Source organism: Peromyscus maniculatus, chromosome 15 (genome assembly GCF_049852395.1).
Source record: "Peromyscus maniculatus bairdii isolate BWxNUB_F1_BW_parent chromosome 15, HU_Pman_BW_mat_3.1, whole genome shotgun sequence".
In the NCBI taxonomy this organism is placed as follows: Eukaryota; Metazoa; Chordata; class Mammalia; order Rodentia; family Cricetidae; genus Peromyscus; species Peromyscus maniculatus.
In genome coordinates, this window is record NC_134866.1 from 73012310 (window position 1) to 73034743 (window position 22434).

Below are 22434 nucleotides of genomic sequence, written 5' to 3' on the forward strand. Positions count from 1 at the left end.
TGGCCCACCCACACTGAGCACCGCTTCCAACAAGGGGACACCTTTTCCAGGTAGGGCACAGCTCCTAATCCTCCCCTAACAGTGCTTTAACTGGGGACCGAGTATGCAAATCTGTGAGCCTATGGGGACAGTTTCAGCCAAGCCATTGCATTTTACTCCCTGGCCCCCATCAGCATGGAGCCATGTAAGTCTTTCACAGTCTCAACACTGTTTAAAAGTCCAAGGTCTCTTCTGGGACTCCAGGCAATCTCTTAACTGTAACCTCCTATAAAATAGAAGTTTAACAGCAGAACACTGACATGGCACAGAATATACACTACCATTCCAAACGGAAAGAAAGGGAGCATAGTGAGGGAACACTGGAGCAAAGCAAGACCGAAAACCATCAGGGCAACTCCAAATCTGTACATCCATGTCTGACGTCAAAACACTCCAACCTCTTCCAGCTTTGTGGACTGCAACACACTGCTCTCCTTTGGGCTGGCTCCACATCTGGTCTGCAGCTCTCCTTGATGGGTGTTCAAGGTTGGCAGTTCCAACCTCTTGGGATCGCCACTGCAGTCCAGGCTTCACCTTCACAGCTCCTGCAATGTCCTTTTCAGGCTTCCGTGCATGGGATGCCCTCCCAACCCCTGGCCTCAGTAGCTTTCCTGAAGAACAGCAGAGTAGATTCCCTAGTGCCTTTTCTGGTTCCTTCTTGACTCTAAAGCTGGAACCACGAGGCCTGAGCTGCCGAGATTTTCTGCTTGCTGGGGCATATGATTGTTTCCTTTGCTATTAAAGCTTTCCTTTAATTCCTTTTCACAAGTTGGAAGCTTAGCTGGGTGGGGTCTTGCCCCGAGCCCAATACTCCCTTTATTATTACATTGAACATCAAGATTTTTATCCTCTCCCCAAACCCCAGGGATTCTTTCTCTGTGTAGCCCTGGCTGTCCTGGAACTCACTCTGTAGACCCTGCTGGCCTCAGACTCATAGCGATCCACCTGCCTGTGCCTTCCGATATCTCCTTGTGCACAAGACTTGATTACATTTAGCGTCAGAATTTTCTTTAAACTTACCTCCTTGTGTCCAGGACTTGGCTGAAACATTGAATTTTCTCATGCTCTTTTCCCCCTCACACTGTACATTTTGTATTTTTCATTGCCTCATTAGTTCCTTTCATTGTAGATCTGGATAAGTGTGATCACTGATAACCATATGACAGAGTCAATACTAGACTGTCTTGAAATTTCCTCTGCCAGCCATTAATCCAAAGCATCATTTTAGTTCCAGGCAAAAATTGGTTTGTTTTTAGAGACAAGGTTTCTCTGTCTAGCCCTGGCTGCCCTGGAACTTGCTCTGTAGACCAGGCTAGCCTTGAATTTGCAGAGATCTGCCTGCCTCTGCCTCTGAGTTCTGGGATTAAAGGTGTGTGCCACTACCGCCTGGCTCTTCAGGCAAGTTTTTATGACCAGGACAAAAAGTGTATCTTTGCCAACACATCACAAGAATGGTCTCTAGGCCACTCACTGATCCTTCCTCTCTGAAGTTACTAGAGCAGGGCCCACATTGTTTTCAACACTCCTGTCTTCCCTGATCCTAGTGGGCAACTGCTTTTCTAGTCCAAAGTCCCAAAGTCTTCCAACAGGTTAGGCCTGTCAGGACAATACCTCTGTTCCTGGTACCAGTTTCTGACTTAGTTACTGTCAGGTCTGAAAAAAACCTTCTTTTCCATTAGACCAAAGCCAGTATTCCCTCAGGAAGCTAGTTCCCATTTGCCAAAAGGAGTCATTCTCTTTATCTCACAGAAGGGACCATGCTAGCCTACAGGTTTCTCAGTCCCTACTCACAAGTACTTGTTAGATGTTTCAGAGCCACCCACCCCAGCTCACTGGCTCCTCTTTCCCCAGGTATCCATCCCAGTATTATCCTGATGATCCCCATCCTCAATCCCCCCCCCCCCATGCCCTTCTCTCTGTTTTCCCAAGAGATAACCTTGGCAGTTTGGAATAAACTTTTCCCTTTTCACCCACAAAATGGCTATTTTGGTTTCTTTACTGATCTCCTCACATTCAGTCACTTTCCTATTGCCATGAAGAGACACCATGACCAAAGCACCCCTTATAAAAGAAACATTTCATTGGGGGTTTGCTTACAGCTTTAGAGGGTTAGTCCATGATCATTATGGTAGGGAGCAGATAGGCATGGCATTGGAGCAGTATTGAGAGCTTTCTATCTTGATCCACAGGCAGCAGGCAGAGAGGAGGAGGAGGGAGAGGAGGAGGAGGAGGAAGAGGAGGAGGAGGAGGGGGGGGAAGAGGAGAGAGACTGGGTCTGGTACGGGCTTTGAAACTTCAAAGCCTACCTCCAGTGACACACCTCCTCCAACAAGGCCATATCCCCTAGTCCTTCCCAAACAGCTCATCAGCTGGGGACTGAGTATGCAAATATAATAGCCTATGGGGACATTTTTCATTGAAGCCGTCACACATGAGGGCCTGAGTAGGATCTTCGGAAGCCACATTAAAAAGCCAAGCATGGGCCAGGCGGTGGTGGCGCACGCCTTTAATCCCAGCACTCGGGAGGCAGAGCCAGGTGGATCTCTGTGAGTTCGAGGCCAGCTTGGACTACCAAGTGAGCTCCAGGAAAGGAGCAAAGCTACACAGAGAAACCCTGTCTTGAAAAACCAAAAAAAAAAAAAAAAAAAAAAAAAAAAAAGCCAAGCATGGGGCTAGCAGGGTTACTGACAACCTGAGTTCAATCCCAGAACCCACTGTGTAAGGAGAGGACAAACTTGTGAAGAGTTTTTCTAACCTCTCCACATGCACAGCAACATGCACAAACACACACTAGTAACAAATAGAAATTAAAAATTCAGGTGCTAGGCACAGTGACATGTGCTTGGCACTTCCATCCGTGTTGAGATTGGGGTGATGGGCAGATCTCTAAGGAGCTTGCTGGCCAGCTAGTCTAGCCTATGTGGTCAAGTTCCAGACTAAGAGACCCTGCCTCAAGCAAAATGAAGGCACCTGAGGACTGACACAGAGGTTGTCCTCTGACTTCCACATTCATGTTTACCTACACACATAAGCATAGTCATACAGACATGTGCCCCATGTACATGAACATGTGTTCACAGATACTCAATTGCATACCCCCTTCCAAATTTAAAAAAAATTTAAAGATGGAGGAAGGGCACATAGAAGAATATAGCACTCTGAGCAAACAGAAAAAAGGTAATAAAGTGGTAGGCATGAGTCTTACTGTAACAGTTGCGTTTAGTATAAAGAGTCTGGTGTTAGCAATTAGGAGACATCTTGGCTGAAGATACGGCAGTACAGTAATGATCTTTTTTTTTTTTTTTTTTTTTTTTTTTTTGGTTTTTCGAGACAGAGTTTCTCTGTGTAGCTTTGCGCCTTTCCTGGAGCTCACTTGGTAGCCCAGGCTGGCCTCGAACTCACAGAGATCCGCCTGGCTCTGCCTCCCGAGTGCTGGGATTAAAGGTGTGCGCCACCAACGCCCGGCTAATGATCTTTAAGAGATAGTGTCTCTCGGGAGGCAGAGGCAGGCGGATCTCGGGGAGTTCGAGGCCAGCCTGATCTATAGAGTGAGTTCCAGGATAGCCAAGGCTACACAGAGAAACCCTGTCTCAAAAGACAAAAACAAAACAAAACAAAACATAATGAGAGATGGTGCTTTCATGTAAATACATAGACTGTAAGGTTGGCACAATGTAGTCCTGCAAACCCCTCAAAAGCTTGAGTGACTCCTTTTGTATCAGAGAGGTTCAACTTGGAAACGCTGAAGGGAGAGGGACACTAACAAGGTGTTCAGCTGCTTTCTCAACGACCGACTCCTGGGTTCTCATCTCCCAACTACTTCTCATCTTTGACATCAGAGTAAGTGGTCTGTCTTCCAGGTACTCATGTGCCAGCCTCACTTTTCAATTTTCTCTCTTACTCACGTGACTCTATTTCTGGAATAACTCCAAACTTCACCATTTTTTTTCACTGTCTCCTACCCTCTCTTGGATGACTGTAGTGGCCTCATAATTGTTGTGGGTACTTGTGTATTTCCTGTTGTCTTTTCCATACTTTTTCATAAGCTAGAAAGATCTTCTTGAGATGCAAGTCCAGTGAGACCTGTCCTCTGCTCAGAACTCTGGAGTGGTCCTCCATTTCACCCTCAACAGTGCAAAGCCACCCCCTCTTGCCTGTGGTCCCCATGCTGTGACGTCCCGCCATTCTTCCCCTAGCTTACTCTCCCCTGGCTGCTCTGGCCTCGTGCTTACAGAACATGCTGTGGAAGCTGTTAATCTCTGAACATCCACACTTCTTCCCCTTCTCCCTCAGCTTCCCCTGAGAGGAGAACCTTGTGATCACTGTACAGAGAAAGAGCAGCTCCTGCCTCCACCTCCATGTTTCAGGACTCCCCATTTGTCTCTTTCTCTGGGGTACTCAGGGTTGCTTCCCTCATGTATGGTATTTACTGTTTATGGACCATCATGCCCATTTGAGGGACTCCCTGGCTCAGGACCATTGCATCTCTCATTCATTGTATTTTCTCAGCAAATACTTCTAGAATTGTACTGTAGGGTGTTTTTTCCACTTCCTCATATATTGATGTTATGAACATCTTTCTGTAGTGTAAAGTTGAGCCAGCTTGGGGTAGAGTTTAATTCGGCAGGATTTCCAGTGAGGTCCTTACAGAGCACCTGCCTTGTGGGCGAGGGACTTGAAGTTAGTTTGCCAGTCTTATCAAGATGTGTTTTAGCTGCAGTAGTTTGGGAATTTTCTATGATGCTTATCAAGCTTCATAAAACATACAAATAAAAATGTTACAAGTAAGGAAATACAGTATTAAAAGATGAGATTGTAATAAGGAATGTTTATTTGGTTCTTCTTTTGAGAGACATTTGGCTCTGTAGCCCTGGCTGGCTCAAACTCGTAGATCTTCCTGCTTCAGCCTCCCGAAGACTGGGCTTATAGATAGGCACTTCTATGCCTAGCTGCCTTGCAGAGTATTTTCAGGATATCGTAAGAGAAAGGAATTGGGAGAAATGTTTACTGCAATTATAAAACATAAACTATCACCCAGTATTTATATAATACACTTATGAATAAAGCTGATATATCACTTTAGCTGGAGAAGGACTGTTTTGAGAATGAGAAGAAAATAAATGTACAAATGGATATAAAATGCAAGTAAATAACTTGAACTCTATTGTAGCACATGGGAAATTCCAAAGTGTAGATTGCAAAGTGTTGATTACAGATTCTAGGAGGTGTTTCTAACAAGGGAGACAGGAGAGTCAGATCCTTGGAGATGGCTCTAGGGAGGGAGGTGAGAGTCAGATCCTCAGGGATGCTCTAGGGTGGGAGGAGAGAGTCAGACCCTCGGGGATGCTCTAGTGAGGGAGGAGAGAGTTAGATCCTTGGGGATGCTCTAGTGAGGGAGGAGAGAGTCAGATCCTCAGGGATGCTCTAGGGAAGGAGGAGAGAGTCAGATCCTTGTGAATGGCTCTAGGGAAGGAGGAGAGAGATCATTGTGAATGGCTCTAGTGAAGGAGGAGAGAGTCAGATCCTTGGGGATGCTCTAGTGAGGGAGGAGTCAGATCCTCGGGAATGCTCTAGGGAAGGAGGAGAGAGTCAGATCCTTGGAGATGCTCTAGGGAGGGAAGAGAGTCAGATCCTTGGGGATGCTGTAGGGAGGGAGGTGGTATCTTAGAAAGACAGAATGTGGAAAAGTCAAATGAATTGGTTGGAAATGTGATAGCCATAGAACCAGAGAAGGGCCAGGCACTATTAGGGTGAGTACTTGGCTAACAGCATTAGACCACGTGCAGTTGAGAGGACATTTGAATAGTAAGTGGATTAGTGTGGACTAGAGATTGTCAGGCAGTTTTGAAATCTTTTGAGGCAGGCTGACATGTGCAGAGGGAGGATTTGGTGGGGGTGGGGGTGGAGATTGGGGGGTGGGGGTGAGGGTGGAGAGTGGGGGGTGGGAGTGGGTTTTTTTCCCCCATCATGGTGCATTGAACCCAGGACCTTGTGCATGCTAGATAAACCTGCTGCTGCTGAGCTACCGCTGGGCCTCAAAGTCGGATTCCATATTACGTTCTCTGTGGTCTCTATTACCGGTACTGGGGGACTGGTCCTAGGTGGAACAGGTGGAGGGGTCCTCAGCGAGGTGATGCCGACCTGAGGTAGGTCAGAGCAGCAAAGAGTGACATCACCTGTTACACATGGGAATTAGCAACAGGCCCTGATTACTGTGTAGATGTGAGAAGAGAGTAACACCTTTCTGTTTTCTGTTGTCGAAGAGGATTGGTGGAAATAATAAATTCCACCTTTACTGCAGTGTGTTCTGTTTTCCTAATTTTTTCTTGAAGACCAAGTTTGGTTTTAGGCAGAGTGACGTTGGGATGAGACAGCTGCTCATGTGCAGTTAGGGAGGCTGAACTTGGCCTGGGAATTTGCAGAGCTCCAGGAAACTGGTCTTTATTTGTAGAAGTGGGAGTCCTAAGAGTGAATGAACCCTTGGAAATTTGGGGCATTGGAAGTGATGGTGGTCCACAGATCTTTAGTGGGCACAGTGAAGAGACTTATGAAAAATTCCAGAGAAGCTCTGAGAAAGCCAGGAGAGGTAGCTTGTACAATCCTGGCACCCATTGCATATGTACTACGTTTTTAATGTGAGCACCTGAGAGAGAAGCAAGGGTACACAGTGAAGGGTGTTTGCAATATGGTTAGCAGGGGGAAGATGCTGTACCATTTCTACACATCTCTTAATTTACTGTGTATGTTCCGTTCCTGTCCCTCTTTCTTCTTCCTCCTTTCTCCTTCTCTTCCTCCCCAAGCCCCCTTTTTGGAGACAGAGTCTCACATAGACTAGGCTGGCCCTGAACTTCGGAGCCTCTCCTCTCCCTCCCAGGTGCTGGGATCACAGGAGTGCACTTCCTCGTTTGGCTGTATAGTTTCCCTTTACGTGTCTATATATGTGTGTATTGTATGAAACACAGAGAGTGTGTACTCAAGATCTGTGTAGTGGGGATGTGGTTGACACTGGAAAACTTGAACTGTTATTGTGTAGCTTGCTTTATGACAGAATCTTTGAAATATTTAACGTGTAGAGTTTCCTAGAATAACTTTGGTTTTCAGATTACTAACTTAAAAGTTTCTGTCCTTTTTAAAGTACTTTTTAAAAGTAATGCTCCTCTTTAACCCTTAGATGATTGCGAAGGGGAAAAACGCATCTGAACTCTTTCCTGCTGTTGTGAAGAACGTGGCCAGTAAAAACATCGAGGTACTGTTTGCTTTTCCCATTTTGATTACTCCTGTTGTGTAAGCCAACCACACACTTGTAGCTACTTTGTAATTCAATATATTTGAGTTCATTGGCTTTTTATTATGGTAAAATGGCTGCAGTCTTAAATATAGGTAAAGTAAGTACACCAACAAGTGGGTTTGAACTTAGCTTTGGATTTTGGTGGAAAATGTGAAAAATAAAATTGAAGTTGTAGTGATAGTCATTCACCCAGGTTGAGCTTTCAAGAATTCCTAAAGACAATGACTTAATTTTAGGATAGCATATCTCAGTGAGACAGACCTACTCAGTGCTACCCGTACTTTGAGAATTTGCGGCCCCTTTGCTATGTTTAACACAAATCCCAGAGATCTTGGAAGATTTCCTGGCTATTATGACAGGCACTAAGCTCTCAGTGCGCCTGTGTGGGCTTATTAAATGAGAGCACCCCCTGCCAGACCCTTTCCCAGAAGCTAGACTGGATGCCATAGCCTAATGTCAAAATCATACACCTTCATCTGCACTGCAGTAAAACTCTGGTTAAATTGAGAGGATTGTCTCAACGGCTTTGAACCCCTCCACCCCACACAGAATTTAAAACAAGTCACCACCAATGTTTGTGGGCTGTTACGGTGGCCGACAGATGATGTCACCCATAACACGTAACAGTGGTGGTCTGAATTAGGAGGCTATGACAGCAGTTTACAAGAGGCCCTGGGAGGTGCGATTTTAGGATGTGCCTATTTTGTAGTTTTATTATATTTTCTGTATATTATGACTTTTCACCCCTGATACAGATATTTCTACTTTTTATGATGGTATTTTGTCTTAGGGTTTCTGTTGCTATGATAAACCACCACCACCGAAAGTGGCTTGGGGAGGAAAGGGTTTATTTCAGCTTACAGCTCCACGTCACAGTCCGGCACTGAGAAGTCAGAGCAGGGACCTGGAGGCAGGAGCTGATGCAGAGGCCATGGAGGGGTACTGCTTACTGACTTGCTCTTCAAGGCTTGCTCAACCTGCTTTCTTATAGAAAGAGCCCAGGACCGCTAGCCCCAGGGATGGCCCCGCCCACAGCGAGCTGGACCCTCCTCCATCAATCAAAACAATGCACCACAAGCTTGCTCACTGGCTCATCTGTTGGGGACATTTTCTCAATTGAGGTTCTCTCTTCTAAAACGACTCCAGTTAATTTCAAGTCAACATAATGCTAACCAGCACAGTGTTAAATGTATAAAGCACCCTTGCCAATGATATTCTCCAGAGGGAAAGAAGAAACTGTCACCGAGTGGACTCTGCTGGGTGAGAGGTTCATTCTGCACAGCTTCAGTTTGAATTGAGTGATTTTTAGTGTGTTCATAGAATTTATCACAATTCCATAGCATTTTCCTCACTCCAAAAGAAATCCTGTGGTGACTGGCAGTCACCCCTTCTCCCCGCTACTTTCTGTCTATGAATTTGCCTGTTCTGGGCATTTCATGTGAATTGTACTTAAATGAAATCCTAGGAGGTCATTGTTTGAGACTGTGTTCAGGCCTGACTAAAGAGATCTGACTTAAGATACAGGGCCCTGCAGAATGCAGCTGTCTCTATGTAGCATGTTTTCAGGTTCTTCATGCTGTAGTGTTCTACCTGAAAGGGCTTTTCGATGAAAGAGTGTCTGATGATTGGGGCCAAGGAAGCCACAAAAGTCACACCAGGAACAGACCTCATACAAGAGATTTATGGGCAGTGTGCGTGCGTGTGCGTGTGCATGTGTGTGCGTGAGCATGCGCATGTGTGCGCGCGCGCGCGTGTGTGCGCGCGCGCGTGTGTGTGTGTGTGTGTGTGTGTGTGTGTGTGTGCATGCGCGCACGCTCAAAATAGCTGTCTGAGCAGGGCTGGATAAACAGACGGCGACTGAGCAGGTTGTCATGGAGGGCTTTATAGGGAGGCGGTATGGAGTGTGTGCATAGGGAAAATATGTCACATTAGTGATGAGGGGGCCAGGCGTGGTCACTGAAGCGGGGGAGGAACCTGGTTGTGGAATGTGGGCAGTTCTTAGTTGGCTGGCAATAACCATGTGTTTTTATGAAGGGCATTCTACTGTATGGGTGCCTGTGCTTTGTGTATTCATCCATCGATGGACACTTAGAATATTTCTCCTTTTGGACTATTGGGGTAGTGCTGCTCTGAGCGTTAGTGTCCAGGTCTTCTTGTGTGGCCCCTCACGGTCACATCTGTGGATGTAGACCGGAGGCTGCTGTTGCTGGTAACATGAGGACTCTGTGATGACGTTAACTGCCAACCGTTTCTTTCCTACAGCAACATTTTACATTTAAAACAGTAATGATGTGAGTCCTACCTTTTTACTTGCTCACACCTGCCCTTCCCTTCCTCCTCTCTTCTCTCTACCCCTCCCTCCCCCTCTATACTCCTCCACCCCGGTTTTCTCTCTTTCATTCTTTCTGATGCTGGGATGGAACTCGGGTTTGTGCATAATTGGTTACTATGCTACCACTAAGCACATCTCCAGCTTTCTGTTTAACTTTAAAAACTATATTTTAGATTATGGCTCTTTTATTTAGAATATATGAAGTGATAGCTCACTGAGAGTTTTATTTTCTCTTAATTTCATTTCTCTGATCAAAAGGCATTGTGGTATGTATAGTGGTATTTTCTGTGCCATCTTGGGTCTGTCCTGCTACTGCATCCCCAGGTTTCTTCCCCTGGCCTCGGGTACTTTCATGTCACTTATGTGCAAGCCTAAGACTTGCTGGCACTCTACTGCAGAACAGATTGGACTTGTAAAACCTGGGAAGCAGAGTCAGAGCTGGTCCTGGTGCTCCGGGGAACAGTCTCTCGGCAGTGATGATCCCTAATATAGAGAACGCGCGTCTGTGCTGAGGTGTTCTGTTGCACACAAGTGAGCAACTCTGGGAGGCTGGCTCTGGATTTCTCTGTCTGTATTTCACAATGAAGAGACGATGGAGGACTACTGTAGTCATACAGCAGATGTTCGGCAGTCATCACCCAAAGCCAGGAAGCCATCCTAGGCTGTTGCCCTGGCAGTGAGCGCCATCCTTTGTGTCTGGGGCTCTTCTCCCCCCACCCCACCTTAGTGCCAGACCCCTCCTTAGCGTCAGGTATTAGCCATGCTTTGTGAGGTGTCCAGTATGCTGACGATCCTCTTGGGCTGTTGTAGGTATGGATAGGAATGAGCAAGTCTGTGAGCTGGTGGACTTGATACCCCTGCACTTCCCATTGCGGAAACAGGAAAGTTTGTATTCTTGCTAATTCAGAGCTGTTTCCCTTGGTAAGCAGTTATCAGTAGGGAGACCTAGCTGTTTGTTCTTTTTCCTCCTTTGCTCTCAGGTTCTGGTATGTTGGCTGATATTCTGTGAGGAAAGTTTTAGTAGAAACATTATTTTTGGTCTTTTTCTTTTAAAGACTTAATTTTATTTTATGTGTATGTCTTTGTACCATGTGTGTGCAGTGTTCATGAAAGCCAGAAGAAGATGCTGGATCCTCTGGAACTGGAGTTACAGAGGGTTGTGAGCCACCATGTGGGTGCTGGAAATTGAATCTGTGTCCTCCTCAAGAGCAGCAAGTGCTCTAACCACCCATCCCTGTATTCAGCCCTGGGCTGCTTGTTTTTGAGCTTTTGTTCTTTAAAACTTTGTGATTTTTTTGGAACATACTTAATCTTCTAATCTTCTGGAAACACTGATATAAGCTTCTTACAAACCTGTGCTGTGAGAATGGACCGATGTCTCCTTGCTGCTGAGTGAAAAGTTTCATTTTTATAAGTATATGCTGCCTTAGATACGCAGGTGAGCTATGTCGTACGTCACCTGACATTAGATGTCAAATGATACCCAAAGTGACCCAGTAAGCAGCCAGTGCTTATAGTACAAAAATAATCAAAGCTTCAGTCAATAGCTCATGAAGTTTGGTGTAGTGGTATCGATAAGCTAATTAAAGAGATCTGCCTGTGTTCCTCCAGACTGCTGGGGCCCTGCTATGATTAGCTTGACAGCAAGGAGTGTTGTAACATTGAATGAAAGTAACTGATCAGAGAGCGGCGCAGTCACGGACCTTTAACTGCTCCCGTCGCTGGTCACAGAGTGGTCTCGGGGAAGGAGGCTTTCTACGCACACCTGCAGCCCGGCAGTGCATAGGCCTCTTGTGGTCAATATTGATTGATTCTTATAACAGAACTGGAACAAATTTAGTGTTTTGCAACCTTCCGTGATTTGATATTGTTATGCTTTTTGCTATAACAGTCGCAGAAATCCTTCTCCAATAGTGAGTAATTACAGTGAAGCCTGCTAGCTCAGCTGTGGTTCTGAATGTTTCAGTGTACCCATTATAATCCTAGATGCATTCTGGAGTTCATAATACACTTTTACAGCTAGCTGGCTGTCCTGATAAACAAAGGTATTGTTGGGAAATAAATCCTAAGGAGATCTGGGCAGGGTAGACCTGATGCTTCTCCTTTAAAACTTGGTGTCAGCTCCGAACGTAATTGGTAGGGACAAAGAACACTTTAAGTGATTGTTACAAGCAACAAAACAAGTTACATACCCCTCCTAATGTCATGGTTCCTGAGAGTGTGTTGGTGGCTTTTAGACATTGCTATTCATTGACTTACAGATGCTGAGGACATGAGGTCCTAGATGTAGTAACCTGTTTGGAAAGCCCTGATTTGTCTGTCCTGTGATATGGATTGGCAGTTTTTGAGCTCTTATGTGGAAGTCTGCTAAGTTCTGGAAGTCCACAGTTTAACTCAAGCACATTCATTCCAAGGTGATTTGAGAACTTTGAGACTGAGATGTGAACTCTATATTAATCTGTCACCATACCTGTCAATACGCGTGGGTATAGGTTGCTTTCCAGAAGTGCTGTATTCTAAGGAACTTGAATCTCTAGTTGGGGAGTTCTGGTTATCTGTTTCCAATAATCATCTATCATTGCATCAAAACTTTGATACCAAGAACTTTAAAAATTGTTTTGAATGAAAAATGTTATGGTTTGGATCTTTTGGCTTATACCACTTTTAGACCGGCCTCCCTCACCTGGTTTTTGTTTCCACCTAAACTGGTCTTGCTTGTTTTTGGAACCTATGGTTTATATCTTATGTAAAAAAAAACCACTTGAGATTATTTAATGGGACAGTATTACATATGTGTGTTTATTTTTGGATTGTCCAAATTCTGAAGTCTGAGAAGCACCTATTTTGACAAAATAAATCACGTGGAGTCTGATTGGGAATTTAACCTGAAAGTTCAGTGGTAATAGAGGTGGGGATCCTGGCACGAGGCGCCCTGACGTCATAGAGTATGATGGGGATCCTGGCACGAGGCGCCCTGACGTCACAGAGCAGTGTCTTCTGGTGGCTTGTGAGCAGGAGCATCGAGGCCAGGCTCCACAGTGCAGATCTGCGCTGAGTTGAGACACAGGTTCCTCCATAGCAAAACTGTGTGCTAGACTTTGTGTGTGAATTCAGGCCCGGTGATTTACTAAAGGTTAGGTGATTTAAAGCATTCATCTATAAATTAAAACAGTTGTTTTTTTCCTGCCTTAAAGGACAAGAGATCTGAGTATAGTCCTCCATAGTCCCACCACTGAGGTGGTCAAGGCAGAGGATCGTGAGTTCCTGGCTAGTTTAGGCTATAGGGAGGTCATCTCAAAGGGAAAAGAAGCTGATATTTTATGAAAATTTATCCTTGGACTGTGTAATTTTACTAGGTATTCAGGTGTTCTGGGGGAAGGGTACTAACTCCTTTTTTTTTTTGTTGTTGTTGTGATATATATTTTTTATTTTACAATACCATTCAGTTCTACATATCAGCCATGGGTTCCCCTATTCTCCCCCCTCCCACGCCCTCCCCTTACCCCCAGCCCACCCTCCATTCCCATCTCCTCCAGGACAAGTCCTCCCCCGAGGACTGTGATCGACTTGGTAGACTCAGTCCAGGGAGGTCCAGTCCCTTCCTCCCAGACTGAGCCAAGTGTCCCTGCATATGTTCCTGGTTTCAAACAGCCAACTCATGGAATGAGCACAGGACTTGGTCCCACTGCCTAAATGCCTCCCAAACTGATCAAGCCAATCAACTGTCTCACCTATTCAGAGGGCCTGATCCAGCTGGGAGCCCCTCAGTCTTTGGTTCATAGTTCATGTGTTTCCATTCATTTGGCTATTTTTTTTTCAATAATTGAGTAAAACTGAAATTTATTATATGCCACAGTCGTCCTACGGACCTCCATGCTATATATATATAGCCTCTATGGTTCTATGGGTTGTGGTCTGATTGTTCATTTTATATCTAGAATCCACCAATGAGTGAGTACATACCATAACTGTCTTTCTGGGTTTGGGTTACCTCACTCAGGATGATATTTTCTAGTTCCATCCATTTGCCTGCAAATTTCATGCTTTCATTGTTTTTCTCTGCTGAGTAGTACTCCATTGTGTATATGTACCACATTTTTTTCATCCATTCTTCCGTTGATGGGCATCTAGGTTGTTTCCAGGTTCTGGCTATTACAAATAGTGCTGCTATGAACATAGCTGAGCATGTATCTTTATGGTATGTATCAGCATTCTTTGGGTATATGCCCAAGAGTGGGATGGCTGGGTCTTGAGGTAGTTTGATTCCTAATTTTCTGAGAAACCACCATACTGATTTCCATAGTGGTTGTACAAGTTTACATTCCCACCAACAGTGGAGGAGTGTTCCCTTTGCTCCACATCCTCTCCAACATTGGTTGTCATTGGTGTTTTTGATCTTAGCCATTCTAACAGGTGTAAGGTGGTATCTCAGAGTCGTTTTGATTTGCATTTCTCTGATGATTAAGGATGTTGAGCATTTCTTTAAATGTCTTTCAGCCATTTGTAGTTCTTGTTTTGTGAATTCTCTGTTTAGCTCTTTAGCCCATTTTTTAATTGGACTGTTCAGTGCTTTGATGTCTAGTTTCTTGAGTTCTTTATATATTGTGGAGATCAATCCTCTGTCAGATGTGGGGTTGGTGAAGATCTTTTCCCAATCTGTTGGCTGTCTTTTTGTCTTATTGACTGTGTCTTTTGCCCTGCAAAAGCTTCTCAGTTTTGAGAGGTCCCATTTATTAATGGTTGTGCTCAGGGTCTGTGCTGTCAGTGTTTTATTTAGGAAATGGTCTCCAGTGCCAATGCGTTCAAGAGTGCTTCCTATCTTCTTTTCTATTAAGTTTAGTGTAACTGGATTTATGTTTAGGTCTTTGATCCACTTGGACTTGAGTTTTGTGCATGGTGACAGATATGGATCTATTTGTAATCTTTTACATATTGACATCCAGTTATGCCAGCACCATTTGTTGAAGATACTTTCTTTGTTCCATTGTATAGTTTTGGCTCCTTTGTCAAAAACCAGGTGTTCATATGTGCATGGATTAATGTCAGGGTCTTCAATTCGATTCCATTGGTCCGTATGTCGGTTTTTATACCAGTACCAAGCTGTTTTTATTACTATAGCTCTATAGTAGAGTTTGAGATCCGGGATGGTGATGCCTCCAAGGGTTGCTTTATCGTATAGGATTCTTTTAGCTATCCTGGGTCTTTTGTTTTTCCATATAAAGTTGAGTATTTTTCTTTCCAAGTCTGTGAAGAATTGTGTTGGGATTTTGATGGGGATTGCATTGAATCTGTAGATTGCTTTTGGTAAGATTGCCATTTTTACTATGTTAATCCTGCCTATCCATGAGCATGGGAGATCCTTCCATTTTCTGATATCTTCTTCAATTTCTTTCTTTAGAGATTTAAAGTTCTTATCAAAAAGGTCTTTCACTTGTTTAGTTAGTGTTATCCCAAGGTATTTTATATTATTTGTGGCTACTGTAAAGGGTGATGTTTCTCTGACTTCTTTCTCAGCCCTTTTATCATTTGTGTATAGGAGGGCTACTGATTTTTTTGAGTTGATCTTGTATCCTGCCACTTTACTGAAGGAGTTTATCAGCTGTAGAAGTTCCCTGGTAGAGTTTTTGGGGTCACTTATGTATACTATCATATCATCTGCAAATAGTGAAAGTTTGACTTCTTCCTTGCCAATTTGTATCCCTTTGATCTCCTTTTGTTGTCTTATTGCTCTAGCTAGAACTTCTAGTACTATATTGAATAAATATGGGGAGAGTGGACAGCCTTGTCTTGTTCCTGAATTTAGTGGTATCGCTTTGAGTTTCTCTCCATTTAATTTGATGTTTGCTGTTGGCTTGCTATAAATTGCTTTTATTATGTTTAGAAATGTTCCTTGTATTCCTATTCTTTCTAAGACCTTTATCATGAAGGGGTGTTGGATTTTGTCAAAGGCTTTTTCAGCATCTAGGGAGATGATCATGTGGTTTTTTTCTTTCAGTTTGTTTATATGGTGTATTACATTGACTGATTTCCGTATGTTGAACCATCCTTGCATCCCTGGGATGAATCCTACTTGGTCGTGATGGATGATTGTTTTGATGTATTCTTGGATTCGGTTTGCCAATATTTTGTTGAGTATTTTTGCATCAATGTTCATGAGGGAGACTGGTCTGTAGTTCTCTTTCTTTGTTGCATCTTTGTGTGGTTTGGGTATCAGGGTAATTATAGCCTCATAAAAAGAGTTTGGTAGTGTTCCTTCTGTTTCTATTGTGTGGAACACTTTGAAGAGGATTGGTATTAGTTCTTCTTTGAAAGTCAGGTAGAATTCTGCACTGAAACCATCTGGTCCTGGGCTTTTTTTAGTTGGGAGACTTTTGATGACTGTTTCTATTTCTTTAGGGGTTATTGGTCTATTTAAATGGTTTATCTGGTCTTGATTTAATTTTGGTATTTGGTATTTATCCAGAAAATTGTCCATTTCTTCCTGGTTTTCCATTTTTGTGGAGTACAGGTTTTTGAAGTATGATCTGATGATTCTCTGGATTTCCTCATTGTCTGTTGTTATGTCTCCCTTTTCATTTCTGATTTTGTGAATTTGGGTGTTCTCTCTTTGCCTTTTGGTTAATTTGGCTAGTGGTTTGTCTATCTTGTTGATTTTTTCAAAGAACCAACTCTTTGTTTCATTGATTTTTTGTATTGTTCTCTTGTTTTCTATTTCGTTGATTTCAGCCCTCAATTTGATTATTTCCTGGCATCTATTTCTCCTGGGTGAGTTTGTTTCTTTTTGTTCTAGAGCTTTCAGTTGTGCTGTTAATTCATTGGTATGGGATTGCTCCATCTTCTTTATGTGTGCATTTAGAGCTATGAATTTTCCTCTTAGCACTGCTTTCATAGTGTCCCATAAGTTTGGGTATGTTGTACTTTCATTTTCATTGAATTCTAGGAACTCTTTAATTTCTGTCTTTATTTCTTCCTTGACCCATTGATGTTTCAGGTGGGTATTATTCAGTTTCCATGAGTTTGTGGGTTTTCTATAATTTTTGTTGTTATTGAGTTCTAACTTTAAGGCTTGGTGGTCTGATAAAATACAGGAGGTTATTCCAATTTTTTTGTATCTGTTGAGATTTGTTTTGTGTCCAAGCATGTGGTCAAGTTTTGAGAAGGTTCCATGGGGTGCTGAGAAGAAGGTATATTCTTTTGTGTTAGGATGGAATATTCTGTAGATATCTATTAGGTCCATTTGAGTCATAACATCTGTTAGGTCCTTTATTTCTTTGTTAAGTTTCAGTCTGGTAGATCTATCTTTTGGTGAGAGTGGTGTGTTAAAATCTCCCACTACTAATGTGTGGGGTTTGATGTGCGTTTTAAACTTTAGTAGTGTTTCTTTTATGAATGTGGGTGCTTTTGTATTTGGAGCATAAATGTTTAGAATCGAGACTTCATCTTGGTGGATTTTTCCTGTGATGAATATGTAATGTCCATCCTGGTCTCTTTTGATTGATTTTAGTTTGAAGTCTATTTTATTAGATATTAGGATAGCTACACCAGCTTGTTTCTTAGGTCCATTTGCTTGGAAAACCTTTTCCCAGCCCTTTACTCGGAGGTAGTGTCTGTTTTTGGAGTTAAGGTGTGTTTCTTGTATGCAGCATATGGATGGGTCCTGTTTTCTAATCCATTCTGTTAGTCTGTGTCTTTTTATAGGTGAGTTGAGACCATTGATATTGATGGATATTAATGACCAGTGATTGTTAATTCCTGTTATTTTTTTGGTTGTGTTGTGTTGTCCTTCTGTGGTGTATGTTGGTGTAGGATTATCTATTGCTTGATTTTTCATGGATGTGTTTAGCTTCTTTGGGTTGAATTTTCCCTTCTAGTGCTTTCTGTAGGGCTGGGTTTGTGGACAGGTATTGATTAAATCTGGTTTTATCCTGGAATATTTTGTTTACTCCGCCTATGGTGATTAAGAGTTTTGCTGGGTATAATAGTCTGGGTTGGCATCCATGGTCTCTTAGTGTCTGCATGAGGTTTGTCCATGATCTTCTATCTTTCATAGTCTCTATTGAGTAGTCTGGTGTTATTCTGATGGGTTTGCCTTTATATGTTACTTGGTCCTTTTCCTTTGCAGCTCTTAATATTTTTTCTTTATTCTGTGTGTTTAGTGTTTTGATTATTATGTGGCGAGGGGACTTTTTTTTTGGATCCAGCCTATTCGGTGTTCTGTAAGCTTCTTGTATCTTCATAGGTATTTCTTTCTTTAGGTTAGGAAAGTTTTCTTCTATGATTTTGTTGAATATATTTTCTGTGCCTTTGAGTTGGTATTCTTCTCCTTCTTCTATCCCTATTATTCTTAGGTTTGGTCTTTTCATGGTGTCCCAAATTTCCTGGACGTTTTGTGTTAGGACTTTTTTGTCTTTATTGTTTTCTTTGACTGACGAATCTATTTTCTCTATCGTGTCTTCAGTGTCAGAGATTCTCTGTTCCATCTCTTGCAATCGGTTGGTTATGCTTGTTTCTGTAGTTCCTGTTCGTTTTGTCAGGATTTCTATTTCCAGCATTCCCTCAGCATGTGTTTTCTTTATTGTCTCAAATTCATTTTTCAGATCTTGGAATGTTTCTTTCATCTGTTTAATTGCTTTTTCTTGGCTTTCTTTGATTTCTTCCCATTTTTTGTTCGTTTTTTCTTCCATTTCTTTAAGGGAGTTTTTTATTTCCTCTTTAATGGAGTTTTTCATTTCCTCTTTAAGGGAAGTTTTTATTTCCTCTTTAATGGAGTTTTTTATTTCCTCTTTAAGGAAAGTTTTTATTTCCTCTTTAAGGTAGTTTTTCAATTCCTCTTTAAGGAAAGTTTTTATTTCCTCATTGAGGGAATGTTTTATTTCTTCTTTAAGGGCCTCTATCATCTTCTTAATGTCATTTTTAGGGTTGATTTCTTCTGCTTCTTCTGTCATGGTATGTTTAGGTCTTGCAGGTGTAGAATCACTAGGTTCTGATGTTGCCATATAGGTCTTTATGTTGTTGCCTGTATTTTTGCACTGGCGCCTACTCATCTTTTCCTCTGTGAGGTGCAGGTGGTGTCTGTGTCTGAGAGTGCCTCTCTTGTTCTAATTTTTAGTCTTGGTTTAGTAGGGGTTCTTGGTTAAATTGGTGCTTTTGGGCTATTTCTTCAGGGGCAGCTGATTTCGATCGGTGAATTATATACTTATGATTCTGGTGATCTGGTTTGGTGTCTGGGTAGCGCCTTCTTCTGTGTTCTCAGGTCACTTTTTGTTCATTTGTCAACTCCTCAGCTGATCTTGTTTCTTCAGACTTTAAACTGTAGGCATCTGAATCCTCTCCCAGATGGGTTTCAGCTGAGCAGGGTAGTCTCACCAACACCTCCAAGTTGTTGGGTTTCACAGGATCAGCAGCTGGGCCCTGGGTTGTCCTCAGACGGAGTGTTCAGATTCGTTCTGGTTCTGACCCACGGAGATAGCTTCTTCCCCAGATGTTGGGGTTAGGGGCGTCCCTGTTCCAAGCTGTGTCTGCTTGTCTCCGACCCTGGGCCTGTTTACCTCTGCGGTCCGCCGCCGGGCCTGTATGTCCCTGTCAGCTGCCGCTGGGTCTGTCTGCCTCTGGGGGCCGCCACCGGGCCTGAATGTCCCTGTCGGCCGCTGCACGTCTACCTCAGCGGGCTGCCGCTGGGCCCGTCTTCCTCCACAGGCCGCCGCCACAGGCCTACCTGCGTCTGCTTGTCTTCGCCGCCGGGCCTGTCTACCTCTGTGGACCGCTGCTGGGCCTGAATGTCTCTGCCGGCTGCCGCCGGGCCTGAATATCTCTGTCGGCTGCCGCCGCTGGGCCCGTCTACCTCAGCGGGCTGCTGCTGGGCCCGTCTACCCCCGCGGGCCGCCGCCGCAGGCCTACCTGCGTCTGCTTGTCTCTGCCGCCGGGCCTGTCTACCTCTGTGGGCCGCCGCTGGGACTGAATGTCTCTGCCGGCTGCCTCCGGGCCTGAATATCCCTGTAGGCTGTCGCCGCTGGGCCCGTCTACCTCAGCGGGCTGCTGCTGGGCCCGTCTACCTCCGCGGGCCGCCGCCGCAGGCCTACCTGCGGCCGCCGCCGCAGGCCTACCTGCGTCTGCTTGTCTCTGCCGCCGGGCCTGTCTACCTCTGTGGGCCGCCGGTGGGCCTGAATGTCTCTGCCGGCTGCTGCCGGGCCTGAATGTCCCTGTCGGCCGCGTCTCTGCGGAGCTCCAGCTCACCAAAGCCAACAGGCACCACTGGCTCACCTGAAAGATGTGTCTGAAAGTGTGTAACAGGCCTGGCCAGACTTAGGAGGAAATGAGAATGTAGAGGGAATCTTAGAAGTTCTTATTAATAAAATCAAACCCAGGCAGGTATTGGGGTGAACTGGAAGATCAGAGAGACAGAACAAGCCACAGCTAACTTCACCTGGCCAACTTCTCAGCTTGGTCTTGTTTCCTCAGATTGGAAGTTTCTGTGTCCTCATCCCAATGGCTCTCAGCTGAACTGCTGCTCCCTAACTCCTTTTTTTAGGGAATACTTTAATAGAAAAATTGGAGGGCTCTCCTCGTGGACCAGAGCATGCAGGAGTTAGTCCCTGCCCTGCTTAGACCCGACCTGTGACCATCGGCAAATCTGCATCCTTGAGTGGAGATAGTGATTGTACTTAGAGGGATGGGAGCGCTAACTGAGTTAGTGGTAATGTAGGTTGCGGGCTTTAAAGTGATCAGCGGGTTTTAACTGGGAAGTTAGAGAGACTGAGGTGAAGAATAAGGGAAAATAAAAATAAAAGCGGAGCCAGTGAATGCCTTTCTTTTATAACCAGTCATTTCCTGGTTAATTTGAACACTGGCTGGGAGAAAGAAACACAGAAGAGCTTCCTGAGATGAAAGATGGCTGACAAGACATGGTGTTTCCATACAGCTCGAACCCTGAATTGGAGAAAATGTACTAAAGTATAAGAGTGGAAGTTTAAAATGTGGATTATGCTGGGCGGTGGTGGTGTACGCCTTTAATCCCAGCACTCGGGAGGCTCTATGAGTTCAAGGCCAGCCTGGGCTACCAAGTGAGTTCCAGGAAAGGCGCAAAGCTACACAGAGAAACCCTCTCTCGAAAAAACCAAAAAAAAAAAAAAAAAAAAAAAAAAGTGGATTATTTGTAGGGTAATAGGATTGTACTGGTGTTAAATTTCTTGAATTTGCTAACTGAACTACTTGAAAAGTCTGTGTCGGTTTCACTTGGGCCACCACCCAGCTAGCAGTCCCAAGGAACTTTGTTACGTTGAAGGGCCGTGAGACACACCACACGGTAGCTGCAGTAACAAGACAGTGAGTCTGCTGCTCACTTAACAAGCGATATACATTCCCTTCATCACGGAGCTGTTCATCTTAAAGTGCGCTTTTGGGAAGGGTGGACTTTCCGCACCCCGAGGAGAGTGGTGTCATTATGGACACTTGTGGGAGAGGGCTTGGCCCTCAGAGGCTCCTGTCATGGCAAGGGCCTGCCATATATTGTTGACTTGATAAAGCTGTTCATTCGGCTGGGTTTTGTTGATAACCTCTTGAGCAGGTTTATGGCAGTTTTTCTGCCGGCTGTGGGTTGTCAAAACTACAGAAGACGCTGTCTTTTCCTAGAAATACGGAAACTTAGAAAGCATCCCTAGTTCAGCCTGGCACTGTAGTGCACACCTGGAGTCCTAGATGTGGGTAGCTAAAGCAGGAGGATTGTTGTGATAGGCTAACCTGAGCAAGCTACAGAGTGGGGCCCTGTCTCCATCCTCATATATATATATATATATATATATATGTATGTATGTATGTATGTATGTATAACTAGCTTTGGTTTTGTTTTTAATTTATACCCTTTAGCATGTTAAAATCTTTCATGTAGATTTCAATGCTAAATATAGACTTTCTTTATTTTGTATTGCAGCACACAGTGTAGTTTACTTGGCTATAGTTTATTGTTTATGTATTAATCAGCATTTTATTCTTTAATTTTTGGTCTCAAAGAAGATTTTAAGTGAAATTTGGTGGAGGAGGGTGGTGCAGTTTGAGACCAAGGCCAAGTTATATTGAGGGATTGTTTCTGTTTGACTGAAAAGAAAGTTTGGGGCAGATTACTAGCTATGCTGAGTACTGCGTTAGAGATGCTGGAGTTTATCTTTAAGATTTTTGTGGAACTATTTGGCCATGGAGAATACTTAGAGATTATTATTTTTTTGTAATTAATTTCATCTGTAGCATAATATGGACGAGTGGATTAGTATAAATTAAAGTTTCACTATATTCACTAATTATGAGGGGATAGAAAGTGTGCTCACCAAATTTTCTTTTGTGTTTATGATGTTGTGAAGGTGGTTAAGCGGTCTGGATCATAGAATTAATGTCTGAAATTATCTCAACAAGATGCTATGAAGAGCCAGGTCTCAGGTGCTGACCTTTCCTATAGATGAATGTACAGTTTTGCTTTTCATTTAAGAGACTGAAACTGGAAAGCTTAGAAGCACAGCTGTTCAATTGCTGTGGGGCTTCCTAACACTGCACTTGGGAAGTGGATACAGTGAGGCTTCCTGGCACTAATCTTGGGAAGTGGATACAGTGGGGCTTCCTGGCACTGCACTTGGGAGAGTGGATACAATGAGGCTTCCTAGCACTGCACTTGGGAGAGTGGATACAGTGAGGCTTCCTAGCACTGCACTTGGGAAGTGGATACAGTGAGGCTTCCTAGCACTGCACTTGGGAGAGTGGATACAGTGAGGCTTCCTAACACTGCACTTGG

General features: G+C 43.9%; 1 protein-coding gene across 2 annotated transcripts in view; it reads left to right on the forward strand.

The window, feature by feature from the left end:
- Positions 1-22434, forward strand: part of Ap3b1 (adaptor related protein complex 3 subunit beta 1) — a 222839-nt gene that overhangs the window by 34707 nt on the left and 165698 nt on the right. For both annotated transcript variants that reach the window (XM_006981765.4, XM_076552077.1), the window contains exon 3: positions 7211-7285. In XM_006981765.4, coding sequence (XP_006981827.1) covers positions 7211-7285 — 75 coding nt within the window. The remainder of the gene's footprint in view (positions 1-7210; positions 7286-22434) is intronic.